The sequence below is a fragment of the Leopardus geoffroyi genome, chromosome C3 (assembly GCF_018350155.1).
Source record: "Leopardus geoffroyi isolate Oge1 chromosome C3, O.geoffroyi_Oge1_pat1.0, whole genome shotgun sequence".
NCBI lineage: Eukaryota > Metazoa > Chordata > Mammalia > Carnivora > Felidae > Leopardus > Leopardus geoffroyi.
Genome location: NC_059338.1, coordinates 33,160,255 through 33,175,657, shown reverse-complemented (window position 1 = coordinate 33,175,657; position 15,403 = coordinate 33,160,255). Strand labels below are relative to the sequence as shown.

General features: G+C 35.9%; 1 protein-coding gene across 1 annotated transcript in view; it reads right to left on the bottom strand.

Annotated features, from left to right (window-relative positions):
* The window catches only part of ZBTB41 (zinc finger and BTB domain containing 41), a 48,955-nt gene extending 43,808 nt beyond the window's left edge, over nt 1–5,147 (bottom strand). The window contains exons 1-2 of the mRNA XM_045456673.1: nt 4,980–5,147; nt 3,074–4,340 (exon numbers count right to left, since the gene is read on the bottom strand). Of these exons, the coding sequence (XP_045312629.1) occupies nt 3,074–4,196 (1,123 nt within the window). The 5' untranslated portion in view covers nt 4,197–4,340; nt 4,980–5,147. The remainder of the gene's footprint in view (nt 1–3,073; nt 4,341–4,979) is intronic.
* Between the last annotated feature and the right edge of the window lie 10,256 nt (nt 5,148–15,403).

The following is a 15,403-nucleotide window of genomic DNA, read 5'->3' as shown; positions in this document are numbered from 1 at the left end:
AACCCTGGGTATCAAGAAAGGGCAATAACCAAAAGATACAAAAATTTCAGGCTTCAAATCTCATGAGAAATAAATAACAACCAAAAATCGAGGTAGACATCTTTAAATCATATGATAGGAATGTGGATGACACCAGGCTTCAACAGTCCTTGAACTGTTTTTTTCTTTTTGTTTTTGTTTTTAATAAACAGGATTTCTGGTGGACATGAGAATGGAGGGAGGACATTTAAGAAACACAAGTCTTCTCCTAATTCACAATTAAATTCTATCCATCACCCAGTCCACTTAATCTATTTTCAGTGCAACTCTCTGATCTACCCTCATCCAACAGCCCATTCTCAACGCTACTCATCTTCCTAGTCCAAGCCCACAATATACTTCCGGTCCTTTCAAATTTCATTCCCTGTACTGAAGCCAGCAAGACCTTCCTAAAACTTCAACAGGCTCTCATTTCCTTTGTCAAAGTTTTTTCAAGTTTCGGTCACTCACTGTATAAAATCTAAACTCTTCTGTTACAGCATAAAAACCATGCAAAATTTAACCTCTGCTTATGTGCCAATCTTCATCTCTTGTCATTTACAATATGCCTCCTCACCCACTGTGAGATCACCCACCCTTCAGCAATTTCCAGAACACAATATACCTCAACGTATTCACATATGTTGGTCCTTCTGCCCTATAAATCCTTCCCTATTCTCTAGTTCTCAGCTCAAATGCCACCTGCTCTATGAAATCTTCCCTGTTTCCTTTAGTCTTCTGAATTTTTCCTGATGAGATTATCTTCACTACAGTATGACTGTGTTTTTGCATGTATTCATTACTTTAACCTTCTTGAGAACACAGAGTACATCATTTCATAGCTGTCTAGCAGTAGTAGGCACATTAGAGATACTCGATAACTATATTAAACTAATGAACAATAAGAGTAGCTAGTATTCCTTGAACACCTAAATTTCACACAGTATTCTGAATGATTCAAGACTATCTCATTTAATCCTCATAATAATCTCCACGAGAAGGTACTATTTGCATTATATTAGCACCATCCCACTCCACTATGAGGAAACAAGAATGCAGACAGGTTAAGTAACTTGCCCAAGACCTGGACTCAAAAGGGCAGGCAGTTTGACATCCGTATAACTCCTGCTTTTTTAACTAGTATGATAGAATTTCAATCCCAATCTTTCTCTCTCTCTTAATCTTGGGAAAAGGCAAGCAGCCCCAAGGAGGCTTAAGCAAAAGAGAAGCGTGGATAAAAGAGGAGTATAATGGCCAATACGTTCAGAAAAGTAGGCTACAAGTAAGTCTACAATGTGACCTATTGATTCTCACAGTTATCTAGGCTGCCCTTGGTAAAAAAAGCTGCAAAACATCCTCCTCTTAGTACATCAGCAACTTAATCCTGAGCAGTGTTTTCCCAAACCGTGTGCAAAGAACTGTAGGTTTTTTTCTTGTTGTTTGTTTGTTTTTTGGAAATTACAAGAAGTACCACAAAAGTGTCTTACAGTAAAATTTGAGGAAATGCCAGGCTAAATAAAATTACCAAGTTTCTTTACCAGAGAATTTGACAGAGTTAATACTGACCATGAATTATACAATATAGTTTTTTTCAATCTTACTTGAACATAGAACTCCTCTCTCTTAAAGAATCTCACAGTGCTGTGTTTGAGGTGTAAGTAAGTATTGGGCCTACAATGCCATTTGGGAACACCCCTGCTTACTCATCTCAAGTCAAATCAGGTCAAATTAAGGCAGAACAGAGGGAGGCATGCACTAAGAATACAAAGTCCAAGAAGTAGAATCCATTGAAAAGGTAACATGTTCTTAGGTGTCCCAATCAAAAATTATTCTCTTCTCTATACTCCTCATAGCACTTGTTTATAACCCTAAGGGAACATTTATCCAGGCTGAGTTTAGCAAGTTCCTTATACTCCTATGCTCTTCCAATAGAGTTACCCAAGAAAAGTTATTATATCCACCTTTATACAGAGCCTCAAACACAGTAAAAACAGTAATAACTAATTATTAAACTGGATTGTCAAAAATATTCTGATTTGGAGATTCAATGGCATAATAAAAAGCCAAAAAAGGTTACCACTTATGCCACAGTGTGTACTGTCCCATATTTTGAGAGCAAATGATTACTAATACCTTATAAAATCAATTTCCGCCTAACCCAATAACATAAGTACTCAAAACTGCAAGATACATGGGGATATACTAAACCGTAGAAGTAATTTTACAAGGTCAAACTGAACTTAAATGTTCCTTTTATCATTGTATGTGGTGGAATATATTTCACAATTTCATAACTATGATTTATATAGAAATAATTGTTGCACTTTAAAAGTTCACATTTGAACAGTTCCTGTACGATATCTCCAAATATTAGACCTCTTGAAATTAAATGTTCACGGACATATTTTTAACTTAAGGTTAGAGATCACATTTCCTGCATATACTTTTCTAATAAAGGAAAAGTTGATTTGTTATTGTAATAACCAAACACTACTACTAATCAAGACATTTCCAAAAGTCTCTACCAACAGAATTAAATTATATCCAGTTCAGTTTTATTCTTAACTATAAGCCTACACTGAGAAGGGACTACATTTCTAATTCAGATATTGCCATGTTCAAGGGGAAATAGTATACAAACTACTAAATTTAATCTAATATAATCTAATTCAATTTTCTATGACTTGAAAACAGCACTTAGCTATGAAATTAACATATAAATCAAAGCACCACATTCATAATTATTAATACTCTGTGGAGTTTTTCCATACCAAATACTTGAACTAATGATCTGTCACCTTTTAGTGGGGCACGAGGAAGAGAAAATAAAGGCTAAAAAGACTTAAATTCCTTCAAAAAAACCCACAAAAACCCCCAAAACCTTAAATTCCTGAATCGAAAGAAATTTAAAACAGGATAAAATATGTAATGCCTATCAAATACCCATCTTCATTAAACATTCCTTTTAAAAGTTACCTTCAAAGTTTATTTTGAACTATCACCTTTAAAATATCCAGAAAAGTAAGTTATTAGAGACAGAAAAAAGTTTTCTTACCTATGCGGTCAAATGTCTTATCACATTTAGGACACTGCAGTATTTTTTTGTTACTGTTCTGAATGACTACAGGAGTTAACCCCTCATGAATATTTCCTACAGAATCACCAGCCTCAGGTTCCTCTTCTGCATCATTCTGATCTTTTTCACTGTGTTCTTCAATGTCAGAGTATTCATCTGACATTTCCTCCTCTAGCTCATCTTCTTCAGCATTATATTCACTTCCAGGGTCCTCAGAATCATTTCTATCGGACTTTTCCTTATCAAAATGTTCTGGATTCAAATTGTCTGACCCATCGCCACTTTCTTGTTCATCATCACTGGTGTCATCAAACTTAACAGGACACTTCCGATTCCTTTTTGATCTTCTCGTGGAAAAACTTCTCTCCAGCATTTTTAACCCATGTTTTTTCCCTAATAAAAGGGACCTATGGGTTTTAGCCAAATGATTCTCTAAAGACTTTTTGTAACAAAAATGTCTACTACAGAATTTACACTGATGATTATTTGATAGTCTTCCAGTTAATTCACTTAGTGTTTCTTCTGGTGAGGACTTTTCAGACAGCTCAGACTGAAAAGTGGCAACATTTTCATTATTTAGCAATTTAACTGCATCTATAATGTCCAGAAATTTTGCTGCCTCTAAAACAAGAGGTATTTCGTATTTGTACACAAAAAATTCTGATGTGTAAAGAAATTCAAGCAAATGCTGAAAAACTGAGTGTGTTACGTGATCCAGGGTGACAACATCAGTGCTTGGATTTTTGCTCAAACACGCATGAAAGTAACTACTGCCAACAGCAACAACAACTTTATGTGCACTAAATTCTTTTCCTTCTACTATGATAAGTAAGTCACAGAAAGATGGTTGCTTCTGCCTGTCATCATTTAAATACTTCAGCAAATTCTTGTTATACTGCAAAGAACTCAGAAGTTTTCTCTGATCTGGCGAGGGAGGAAGTTCCTGGTAACAGTGAAGAGCTTCAGGAGTCGGTCTTTCTGTGGAATGAGTGTAGGTTACTTCGTCACACTCCACTGCAACATCTCCTTCTGAAGAATCTTTATGGTAGCCTAGGTGGATCTTCTCGTCAAGATTTGAAGTAACCTTTCTCCTTTTCTTCATTGCAGTACAACAATTTCAGAACAAGAAACTTCATAAGTGTCTTAAGGGATTTATTAAAAAAACAAAAAAAAAACAAAAAAAAAAAACCAACTAGATTGTCTTGGTTAACAGCTTCTGGAGGGGCGTGCCCGAGGGTTTCATGGTCTGCAAAAGAGTAAGAACCACGTAAAATAACTCTATGGCAAAGCAATCCCAAATCATTCAAGGCATTCGTCTACTAATCGTTTCCAAATCAGAACTAAATTATGATAAAGTCACAGCTTCCACTCATTCGTGGCTAAGGTGTTAGGGTGGAGAACAAGGAGGGCCGGGTTATAAAAGACAGCCAACAAAAGAATAATTTTAGAGGAAGCCAGAGCACACCTTTCGTGCCTAAATTCACGAACAGGGTGGAGACAAGGAGGGCGAAAAGGGAACGATCCTTCCAAGAACACTGAGGGTGCAGGTTGAGGCGCGCTACATTCATGGTTTTAGGGACGCTGGGTTGGTGACAATAAGGCCGTCGCGGCCGCGAAATCCAGATCTCTCCATTAACATGCCTTTTCCCAGGGCGGGCAAGGCACACCTCCTCGGGGACAGACAGCGTCCCGCGGCCAAAATCACCCGGCAGGAGACGGCCCCAGGAGGGGCGCAGAGCAGGAGTAGGGTCAACCAGAGGGACGACTAAAGGAAACAGAAGAGCCTTCCCAGGCCCTGCCCAGGAGGGGACTGCGCTCGCCGACGGCGAACCCGCTACCCTTCCCACCCCAGTTTCCCTGGGCAAAATCCCCACAGATCCATTACCGGGAACCCAGGGCTCCCCCGCTGGCTCCCAGCCGCTGAGCTCCACTCTCGGCGCGCTCGCTCCAGCGCCTACCCACTTCCGGGTTCAGCCCCCACCTCACCCTCCCTCCCTCCGCTCCTTCCCCTCCCAGAGCCTCGCCGCCTCCGCAGCCACGGAACACGTCAACCGCGCGCGCAGCCTCCAAGCCTCCCGGAGCGACCGGCGCGCGGCCCAGCACCGACCACTGCGCATGTGCGCGCTCCAGTCTTTGCGCAGGCTCCGTAAATTCTCCTTGCTCGCCGGAGGACCCTAGCTACGCCCCAAATCCGTTACTCCGGGTTTTCGCGGTGGTTTGGTGGCCTACTGTGATTGAACCAGTCGAAGCTTTGCGGGAAGCCTCGCTGGGGAGTAGGGGGTGTGGGGGGACACTGATGAGTTTAGTAGAAATTGGCAGAGGCACCATAGCACAAATCTTCGCTAATAGCTTTAATAGTGTGCGATCACTCACGCAGCAACGGTCAGAAGCTAGTCTTAGCAAACACACTAAAGAACAGACGTTGCGATTTCGTGGGTTTTTTTTTTTTTTTTCTGCTTTAAACAGCTAACGCTGTTGATCCTAAAATTATTATGCAACTTCTTAATGAACACAGAAAGCATTGAAAAATGTACATATAAGTGTACACTGTTAGGGCAGGCAACGAAGCCAAGATAGAAAAATACTTAACTTTTTGAAACCAGTACCTAAGATTTTGCATTTCTAACAGAGTGATGCTGATATTTGTGGTCGGAGGGCCACATTTTTAGTAGCAAAGTCCTAGATCATGTGATTTTACAGACGCAAGGAAAATAAGGCAGAGGCTGAGGCTAAGTGGGATAACCAGATTGGTGACCCCACTCTACCTATCACCCCACCACAAAGCGTAGCTGGAACCTAGAAGGGCCACCGCTGTCAGTGGAAGAACTGAGGGAAGTGGAGGGGAGTTTCTCCTACGAAAAGACAGAAACTGTGAGGAAACCGACCGACTCAAATTGTCTTGTGATTTGAAAATAGTCAAAACTTTTTATGAAAATTCCTAGCAAAAACACACATGAATTATGGATAAGGATTCCTATCACCCGGGTGACTCATCCCACAAAAACCAGTCATCTAAAATGAGTAAAAGAACTATAAAGAATAAACTATAAAAGAGTAAAAGAACTATAAAAACAGTATCTGTAGGCTTTGGATGCACGAAGCCTGAAGATACGGGATTCCCCAAAAGCAGAAAATAAAATAAATATATTAAAAATACTTTTTAAATGAAAGAATTGAAAGGAAAATGAAAAAACAAGAAATTATTAAAAATACCCAAGCAGATTAGTAATTTAGAGATGAAAGTTATCATTATATTAGTACTTAGTACCCTGAATATAGATTGAAATGTATAGATATGAATTCTTTTATTAAAACAGAAGAAAGGTTAAAACAAGATAGAAAATGAATATATCCAAAGAAATGGAAAAAGAAAAGTGAAATGTAAGAGAAACAATAGAGCAAAAATCTGTATATTAGAAAACTTAAAAAGTTGAGAAATTTCTGGCAAGAAAAAGAGAAAATGCAAATATAAACCCAAGAGTTTATTTTCTTAAGTTTTCTAAATCCTGTTGAATGCATATGCTGTTACTGTTAACAGAGTGACATTCAGATGAGTTCTTTAGAATTTACCTTAAAAATTTCCATTAATAATGTCTGTATACACAAAACAGTTTAGTTGTTCTAATGGAATTTGCTAGTCTTCCCTGCATGCTTAATTGAATGAGCGGTAAGTAAATCTGTCTGATGGACTGTCAAATCTTAGAAATGTAGAGAATATAACTGAATGCTGTAGTGATTAAAAGGATGGATATAATCTTCTAACAAAATAATACAAACCTGCACTTTAAAAATTGACAAAACTGAAATGAGAAAGACAAATCTAGAGTCACATAGTAACTTACAGTAGCTGATTAGATCAGAAGATAGTTACTCAGAAGTATACCATTTCTTTAAAAATTGACATAAATGACCCACATGAAATAGTGCATCTAACAGCTACAGTATACATATGGAGCACTTATAAAAATTGATCAGGTTAAAAAAAAATTGATCAGGTTAAAAAAGTTGATCAGATATTATACCATAAAGCAATATCAACGTATTTCAAAGAAATGTAACAAGACTATCGGTGAATAGCAACAATAATAATAATTTAAAATTTTCCATATGGTGGAAACTAATATAAATTCCAAGTAACCTATGGTTCAAAGAAGGAATCACAATGGAAATTACCACATAATTTGAACTGAATGATATTAAAAATCCAGCATAGCAAAATGGTGAGATATATATATCTAAAGACATGTATTAAGGGTAGTTTATATCTTTAAGTTCACATGATACCAAAAAAAAAAAAGCTAAAAATGAATGAGCATCTAAGTTCTCAAGAAGTTAGAAGAGTAAATTGAAAATAAAGAAAAGCAAGAAAAAGGGTAAGATAGGAATTAATGAAATAGAAAAGAAGCATATTTACAGATCAGCAAAACCAAATGTTGGCTCTTTCAGGGAAAAAACAACATTGATAAGCCTGTAGCAAAAATGACTAAGAAAAAATATAGACCTATATCAAAAAGAAGGAAGACATTACACATTCTACAATTGTTAAAAGTTGATAGGATAATCTTATTCCAATAAATCCAATAATATAAAATGGACAAACTACTCAAAAACCAAAACTTAATTATTTTAACAGAAATGAAATTGATATGTCACCAGCAAGAATATAAACAACAAAGGAAGGAACAAATAACATAAGGTATAAAGAAAGGTATTATTACAGATTCTTCTAGTCACACTAAAAAGATAAGAAGAAGGTACTATAAGCAATTATAACAATAAATTTCAAAATTGACATAAAATAGACAAATTCCTAGGAAAACATAAATTATCACAATTGAATAAAAGGTTTAACAGTCTTATTCTTAGTAAATTCATTTAAAAAGTCTTCCTACAGATAAGAACCTAGGTAGTGAATTCCATCATTTAAGGAAGAAAAATTTCCAATTTTATACAATTCTTCCAAAAAATGTATTTAAAAAGAGGAAGGGAATAATCTCTACCTTATATTATGAGGCCAGCATGATCATAATATCAAAACCTGAGAATGACATTGCAGGAAATGATAATTACAGGTCAAATTCACTCAAAAACTTAGGTGCAAATATCTTAAAACCAAATCCAAGTGTTGTGTATGTGTGTTGTGTGTATATGTGTGTGTACATGTGTGTTGTATATATGTGTGTTGTGAGAGTGAGGGAGGGAGAAAGGGTTATAATGCAACCAAATTGGATTTAATACAGGAATGCAAGAATCGTTTAACTTTGGAAATGAACTAATGTAATTCTTATTAATAATAAAAGATAAAAACTATTGGCCATCTCAATAGCTGCAGAAATATTTTTGATAAATTTAACACATAGTCATGACCTAAAAAAAATCTTGGGGTGCCTGGGTGGCTTAGTCAGTTAAGCATCTAACTCTTAATTTCAGCTAAGTCATGATCTCATGGTCCTGGGATTGAGCCCTGGGTTGTGGGCACAGAGCCTGCTTGGGATTCTCTCTTTCCCTCTCTCTCTGCCCCATTCCCCTAAAAAAATATGTATAATACTAATACTAATACTAGTACTAACAAAAAAATAAAAACTCTTAAACTGAGAATGAAAATATCTTCTTAGTAAGATAAAGGGAATCTACAAAAAAACCAAAACACAAAAAACAAACAAAAAAAACCCCAAACAAACAGCAAATACCGTACTTGACCAAAAACTGCTGAAGATTTCCACGGAGATTGAGAATGCATGAAGAACGCCATTTGTCATTACTTTAACTTGCTATGTTAACGGAGACCATTATCATGGATAAAAAATAAAAGGTATAAGGCTTGGAATGGAAGAATAAAATTATTGTTTGCTGAAGACATGATTAGACATTTACGGGAAAAAACTATGGATACACTGTTAGTTCATACAATAAGATTGTAGAACACAAAGTTAACATGAAATAAAATACTACACCATTGTGATGGAAGATTGTATCTGTCAACATGGTCAAATGTTGATCAACCCTCTAGATGTTGCTGTGCGGGTATTTTTTAGATGTGATTAACATTCATATCTGTAGTCTTTAAGTAAACTAAATATCCTCCATAATATGGATGAAACTGTCAAAGAAAAGTTATTCCTCACATTTGTTAAAGAATGGTAAGGCTGACTGTATTCAGGGTGTCTACCACAAAGAGGTTTTGTGGTAGGGAGAGGGATTGTCCTCAATTCCAAATACAAGGAAAAGTGGGAATTTATAGCCCAGGAGCAGACTAGGGGAGGAGGCGTGTCAGTAGATGGGAAATTATTAAAAGGAAACATCAGGGTTAAGTGGGGGATTCTGGCTAACCTGACCTAATAGGATTCTTGCTAAAGGCAAGCCATCATGTTTATTCATTGTCTAGGGTTTGATGAAGGATGTGGAACAAGATATTAGATAGTAAGGGTGGGAGATTCTGGCTAAACTTTGTGGGTTCTTGTTAAAATTGAACAAAGAAGACAGACACAGAAGCTCAAAAGTCAGGACCTATTTGAGAAAGAGCTTCGAGGAGTCCGATTAAAGTTTGGTCAAAAAGGGAATCTTTGTTAGACCTCATGTAATCAGTTGAAGGCCTTAGGCACAGACTGGGCTTTCCTAAAGAAGCAATTCTCCCTAAGACTTCAACATAGAAACTCTGCCTGATTTTCCAGCCTACTGCCCTGAGTTATTTGGACTCAAGACTGGAACATCAACTATTACCTGACTTTCTAGTCTACAGGCCTGCCCTATGGATTTCAGACTTACCAGCCCCCATAATCAAACATGTGAACCAATTTCTTAAAATATCTATATTTCTATCTATCCATCTTATTGGTTCTGTTTCTCTGGAGGACTCTGACTAATATACCAGCAATGAACAATAAGGGATTAAAAAATTAAAAATAATGCCTTTTAAATTTCCTCACTTATATAGCATCAACTGCCATCTCTCCAAGATGTCAGAAGTTTTTGCCAGAGGAAGTATCTGGTGGGGCAAGGACCCATGAGGAAAGAGCAGAGACAGAAAGCCACAGAAGAAATGAAACCTACCCTCTCCAGAATCTCTTTCCGGTGTTTCCCTTTTGCTGATCTGTCATGGTCTTAAATCAACATCCTTTAGCAGACCGTTTCACAAATTTTTTGAGAAAGTGAACGTGTTGTTCTTCATTTATTCATTGAATATCCATTGAACAACGAATATGTACCAAGAATGTAACATTTTAAATAAACTTAATCATAAAAAGAAGTTTTTCAACAGCATTAAAAATGTAAAATATCAGGGCACCTGGGTGGTTCAGTCAGTTAAGTGTGTGACTCTTGATATCAGCTCAGGCCATGCTCTCATGGTTCATGAGATTGAGCCCCATGTCAGGCTCTGCACTGACAGTGTGCAGCCTGCTTGGGATTCTCTGTCTCTCCCCCTCTCTCTCTGTCCTTCCCCTGCTTGCTCTCTCTCTTTTTCTCTCAAAATAAATAAATTAATTAAAAAAATATAAAATACCTGTGAACTAATCTAATGAGATGTTCAAGACCTTTATACACAATTCTCTACAACAGGGCTGACACGCTTTCTTCTGTATAGGCCACATATTAAATATTTTAGGCTTCTGAGCTACAGATAGTCTCTATCCCATTTCATTCTCCATTTTATTGACAACCCTTTAAAATGTAAAATTTAGGGGTGCCTAGGTGGCTCAGTTGGTTAAGCGTCCAATTTTTTATTTCAGCTCAGGTCATGATCTCACAGTTTATGGGATCGAGCCCTGCATCAGGCTCTGCGCTGATAGCATGAAGCCTCCTTGTGATTCTCTCTCTCTCTCTCTCTGCCCCTCCCCTGCTTGCTCATGCTTTTTCTCTCTCAAAATAAATAAATAAACTTAATAAAATTAAATTAAATTAAATTAAATTAAAATAAAATGTAAAATTTAATCTTATCTCATGGATGTACCAAAACAAGCGATGGGCTGGTTTTAACCTATTGACCATTGTTTTCTGATCCCTTCTCCTAAAACACACCTCAGAGAAGTTAAAAACCTAATAATTGAAGAAAGATGTCTTATCCATAGATTGAAAGAATCAATTTGTAAAGATATCAATTGTCCAAAAATTGATCTATAGATTTAAATACATCATTAAACTGGTTTCCATTAATAATAAATGCATTTTTTTCAAAAGATAAGAAAGTAAAAAGGCAATTCAAAGATTAGGGGAAGATATTTAAAAACATACACCTGGGGGCGCCTGGGTGGCGCAGTCGGTTAAGCGTCCTACTTCAGCCAGGTCACGATCTCGCGGTCCGTGAGTTCGAGCCCCGCGTCAGGCTCTGGGCTGATGGCTCAGAGGCTGGAGCCTGTTTCTGATTCTGTGTCTCCCTCTCTCTCTGCCCCTCCCCTGTTCATGCTCTGTCTCTCTCTGTCCCAAAAATAAATAAACGTTGGAAAAAAAAATTAAAAAAAAAAAATAAAAACATACACCTGGCTAAGACTTATATCCAAAATATAAAAATAACTTCTATAACCAATGAGAAGGAAAAATATACATAAAATGAGCAAGTGAGCAAAACATTTGGACACTTCATGAAAGAAAATATGCACATGAAAGATCTTTCTTATATTTATATTGCATCTCAAAGAAGAACTAATTAAAATCACAGTGAAATCCCACTATATATCCATTAGAATAACTAACCTTATAAAGACTAATGATACCAAGTGTTGGTTATGATATGGCTCAACCAGAAATATCCTACACTTCTGGAAAACTGTTGAGCAATTTCAAAAAATGTTAAACTTACACACACCATACAAGCTGACCATTCCATCTTTATCCAAGGGAAACAAAGCGTTATATCCACAAAGTCTAATATACAAAATTTCATGGCAACTTTATAATAGTAAAAATGGGAATTACCCAACAATACATTTAAAAAAATCATTCACCACTATCAAGTGGGATTTATTTGTGAGAAGCAAGGGTGGTTCAATATTCGCAAATCAATCAATGTGATAGATTATATCAATGAGAAAAAGGATAAAACCCACATGACCATTTCAATAGATGCATAAAAAGCAATGGACATAGTATAACATCCATTCAAGATAAAACCCTAAACAAAGTACGTTTCGAGGGAACATACCTCCACATAATAAAGGTCATATGTGAAAAACCCACAGGAACATCATACTCAATGGGGAAAAACTGAGAGATTTTTGCCAAAGATCAGAAACAAGACAAGGATGTCCAGTCTCACCACTTTTATTTAACATAGTACTGGAACTCGTAACCACAACAATCAGACAAGAAAAAGAAATAAAGGATCGAAATTGGTAAGGAAGAAGTAAAACTTTCACTATTTGCAGATGACATGATACTATATATGAAAAACCCTAAAGACTCCATGAAAAAACTGCTAGAATTGATAAAAGAATTTAGTAAGGTCACAGGAAACAAAATCAACATACAGAAATCTGTTACATTTCTATACACAAAAAAATGAAGTAGAAGGAAGAGAAATTAAGTAAAGAATCTCATTTACAACTACACTCAAAATAACGAAATATCTAGGAATAAACTTAACCAAAGAGGTGAAAGATCTGTACTGTGAAAACTATAAAACATTGATGAAAGAAATTGAAGATGACACAAAGAAATGGAAAAACATTTCACACTCATGGACTGAAAGAACAAATATTGTTAAAATGGCCATACTACCAAAAACAATTTACATATTCAATGCAATCCCTATTAAAATACCAACAGCGCTTTTCACAAAATCAGAACAAATAATCCTAAAATTTGTATGGAACCAAAAAAGACCTTGAACAGCTAAAACAATCTTGAAAAAGAACAAAACTGGAGGATCAGGATCCCAGGTATCAAGACACAGTGCAAAGCTACAGTCATCAAAACAGTATGATACTGGCACACAAAAAAGACACCTAGATCAATAGAACAGAATAGAGCACACAGAAATAAATCCTCACTTATATGGTCAATAAATCTTTGACAAAGAAGGCGAGAATATGCAATGGAAAAAGTCTCTTCAACAAATGGTGCTGGAAAAATTGGACAGCTGAATGCAAAAGAATGAAACTGGACCACCTTCTTACATCATACACAAAATTAAACTCAAAATAGATTAAGGATGTAAACGTGAGACATGAAACCATAAAAATAATAGAAGAGAATATAGGCAGTCATTTCTCTGACACTGGCTGTAGCAACCTTTTTCTAGAAATGTCTCCTGAGGCAAGGGAAACAAAAGCAAAAACAAACTATTCAGACTGCATCAAAGTAAAAAGCTTCTGCACAGCAAAGGAAACAATGAACAAAAATAAAAGACAGCATAGTGAATGGGAGAAGATATTTGCAAATGACATATCCAATAAAGGATTAATACCCAAAATATAGAAAGAACGTCTACAACTCAACACCAGGAAAACCAAATAAATCCAATTTTAAAAAATGAGCAGAGCATATGTACAGACATTTCTCCAAAGAAGCATCCAGAGGGCCAGCAGACACATGAAAAAAATGCTCAATATCACTCATCATCAGGGAAATACAAATCAAAGCCACAATGAGATATCACCTCACCAGTCAGAATGGCTAAAATCAAAAACACAAGAAACAGCAGGTGTTGATGAGGATGTGGAGAAAAAGAAACCCTCATATGCTGTTGGTGGGAATGTAAACTGATGCAGCCACTGTGGAAAACAGTATGAATGTTTCTCAAAAAATTAAAAATAGAACTACCATATGATCTAGTAATTCTACTACTAGGTATTTACCCCAAGAAAGTGAAAACATTAATTCCACAAGATATATGCCCTCTAGGTTTATTGCAGTATTATTTACAATTGCCAAATTATGGAAGCAGCCCAAATACCCATCAATAGATGAATGGATAAAGAAGAATGGTGTGTATATACAATGGAATATTTTTCAACCATAAAAAGAATGAGATCTTGCTATTCACAACAACATGGGTGGATCTAGAAAGTATAATGCTAAGTGAAATAAGTCAGTCAGAGAAAGACTGATTTCACTCATATGTGGAATTTAAGAAACAAATGTACAAAGAAAAAAGAGACAAACAAATAAAAGAACCATCTTAAACTGATGGTTACCAGAAGGGAGGTGGGTGGGAAGTGGGGTGAAATACATGAAGGAGATTAAGAGTATACTTATGATGGGCACGGAGTAGTACATATAATTGTTGAATTACCTAAAACTAATATAACACTATATGTTAACTATAGTGGAATTAAAAATTAAAAAAAAACCTGGAACTAACCCAAAGGTCCAACAACAGGTGACTTCATAAACAAATTGTAAATCAAAATATAGAATACTATTACTTGACAATAAAAAAGAACAAACTAATGATAAAGGCAATAATATAGATGAGTCTGAAAACAATTATAGTGAATAAAAGACAAAATGAGTATATTCTAACTAATTCTTTTATCAAAATCTTATAAAATGCACATTATAAAGACAGAAAGCCAATCGGTTTGTTGCTCGGTTACAGCAGGTGGGGGTCAGTTTATGATAGATTAAAATAGGACATGAAAGAAAACTTTTGTTCATTCTTTTGATTGTAGTGATGGTTTCACTAGTGGATACATATGTTATAACTAATCAAATTATACACTTTAAATGCAAGCAGGATATTGCATGATAGTTAATCCAAAATAAAGTCATTAAAAAAAATGTCACACAGACACATGAATAGAGACATACACATAAACAACAGGAAAAACAGGAAAACAGAAAGCCCAGGGATTCAATTCACAGATGAATTTAGTATGTAGAAAAATAAAATTCAAGTCTGTGAAAAAAGATAGACTGTTAAGTAAATTAGAATAGGTAAAGAGATGAGCATCAAAACTAAAAGTACGTTGTATATAAACCTCTCAGCAGATCAAGATAAATTCCAAACAGATAAAAATTTTCAACATAAAGATTGAAACCATAAAAATACCATAACAAAACACACATAAACTTGTAATAACAGTAAAATGGGGAAGGTCACTCTAACCATGAATCAGAATTCAGAAGCAATTCAGGGATAAAACTTTTAAATAAACTATGTAAACTTTAAAAAAATTGAATGGAGTTGTTCTAGTATTAATAATGGTGCATTAAGTAGCTCAAACCAATTCTCTCACCATGAACAGCTAGGACAAAACAGTTTTAACCAAAGCTTCTGTTTTGAATGCATGGGATAACTATCAAAGTTGTATGTGAGGAACTGTGAGGTCACGATCTGCAGAAAAAGCTCAAAGAGGTGATCCTGTCGTTTGT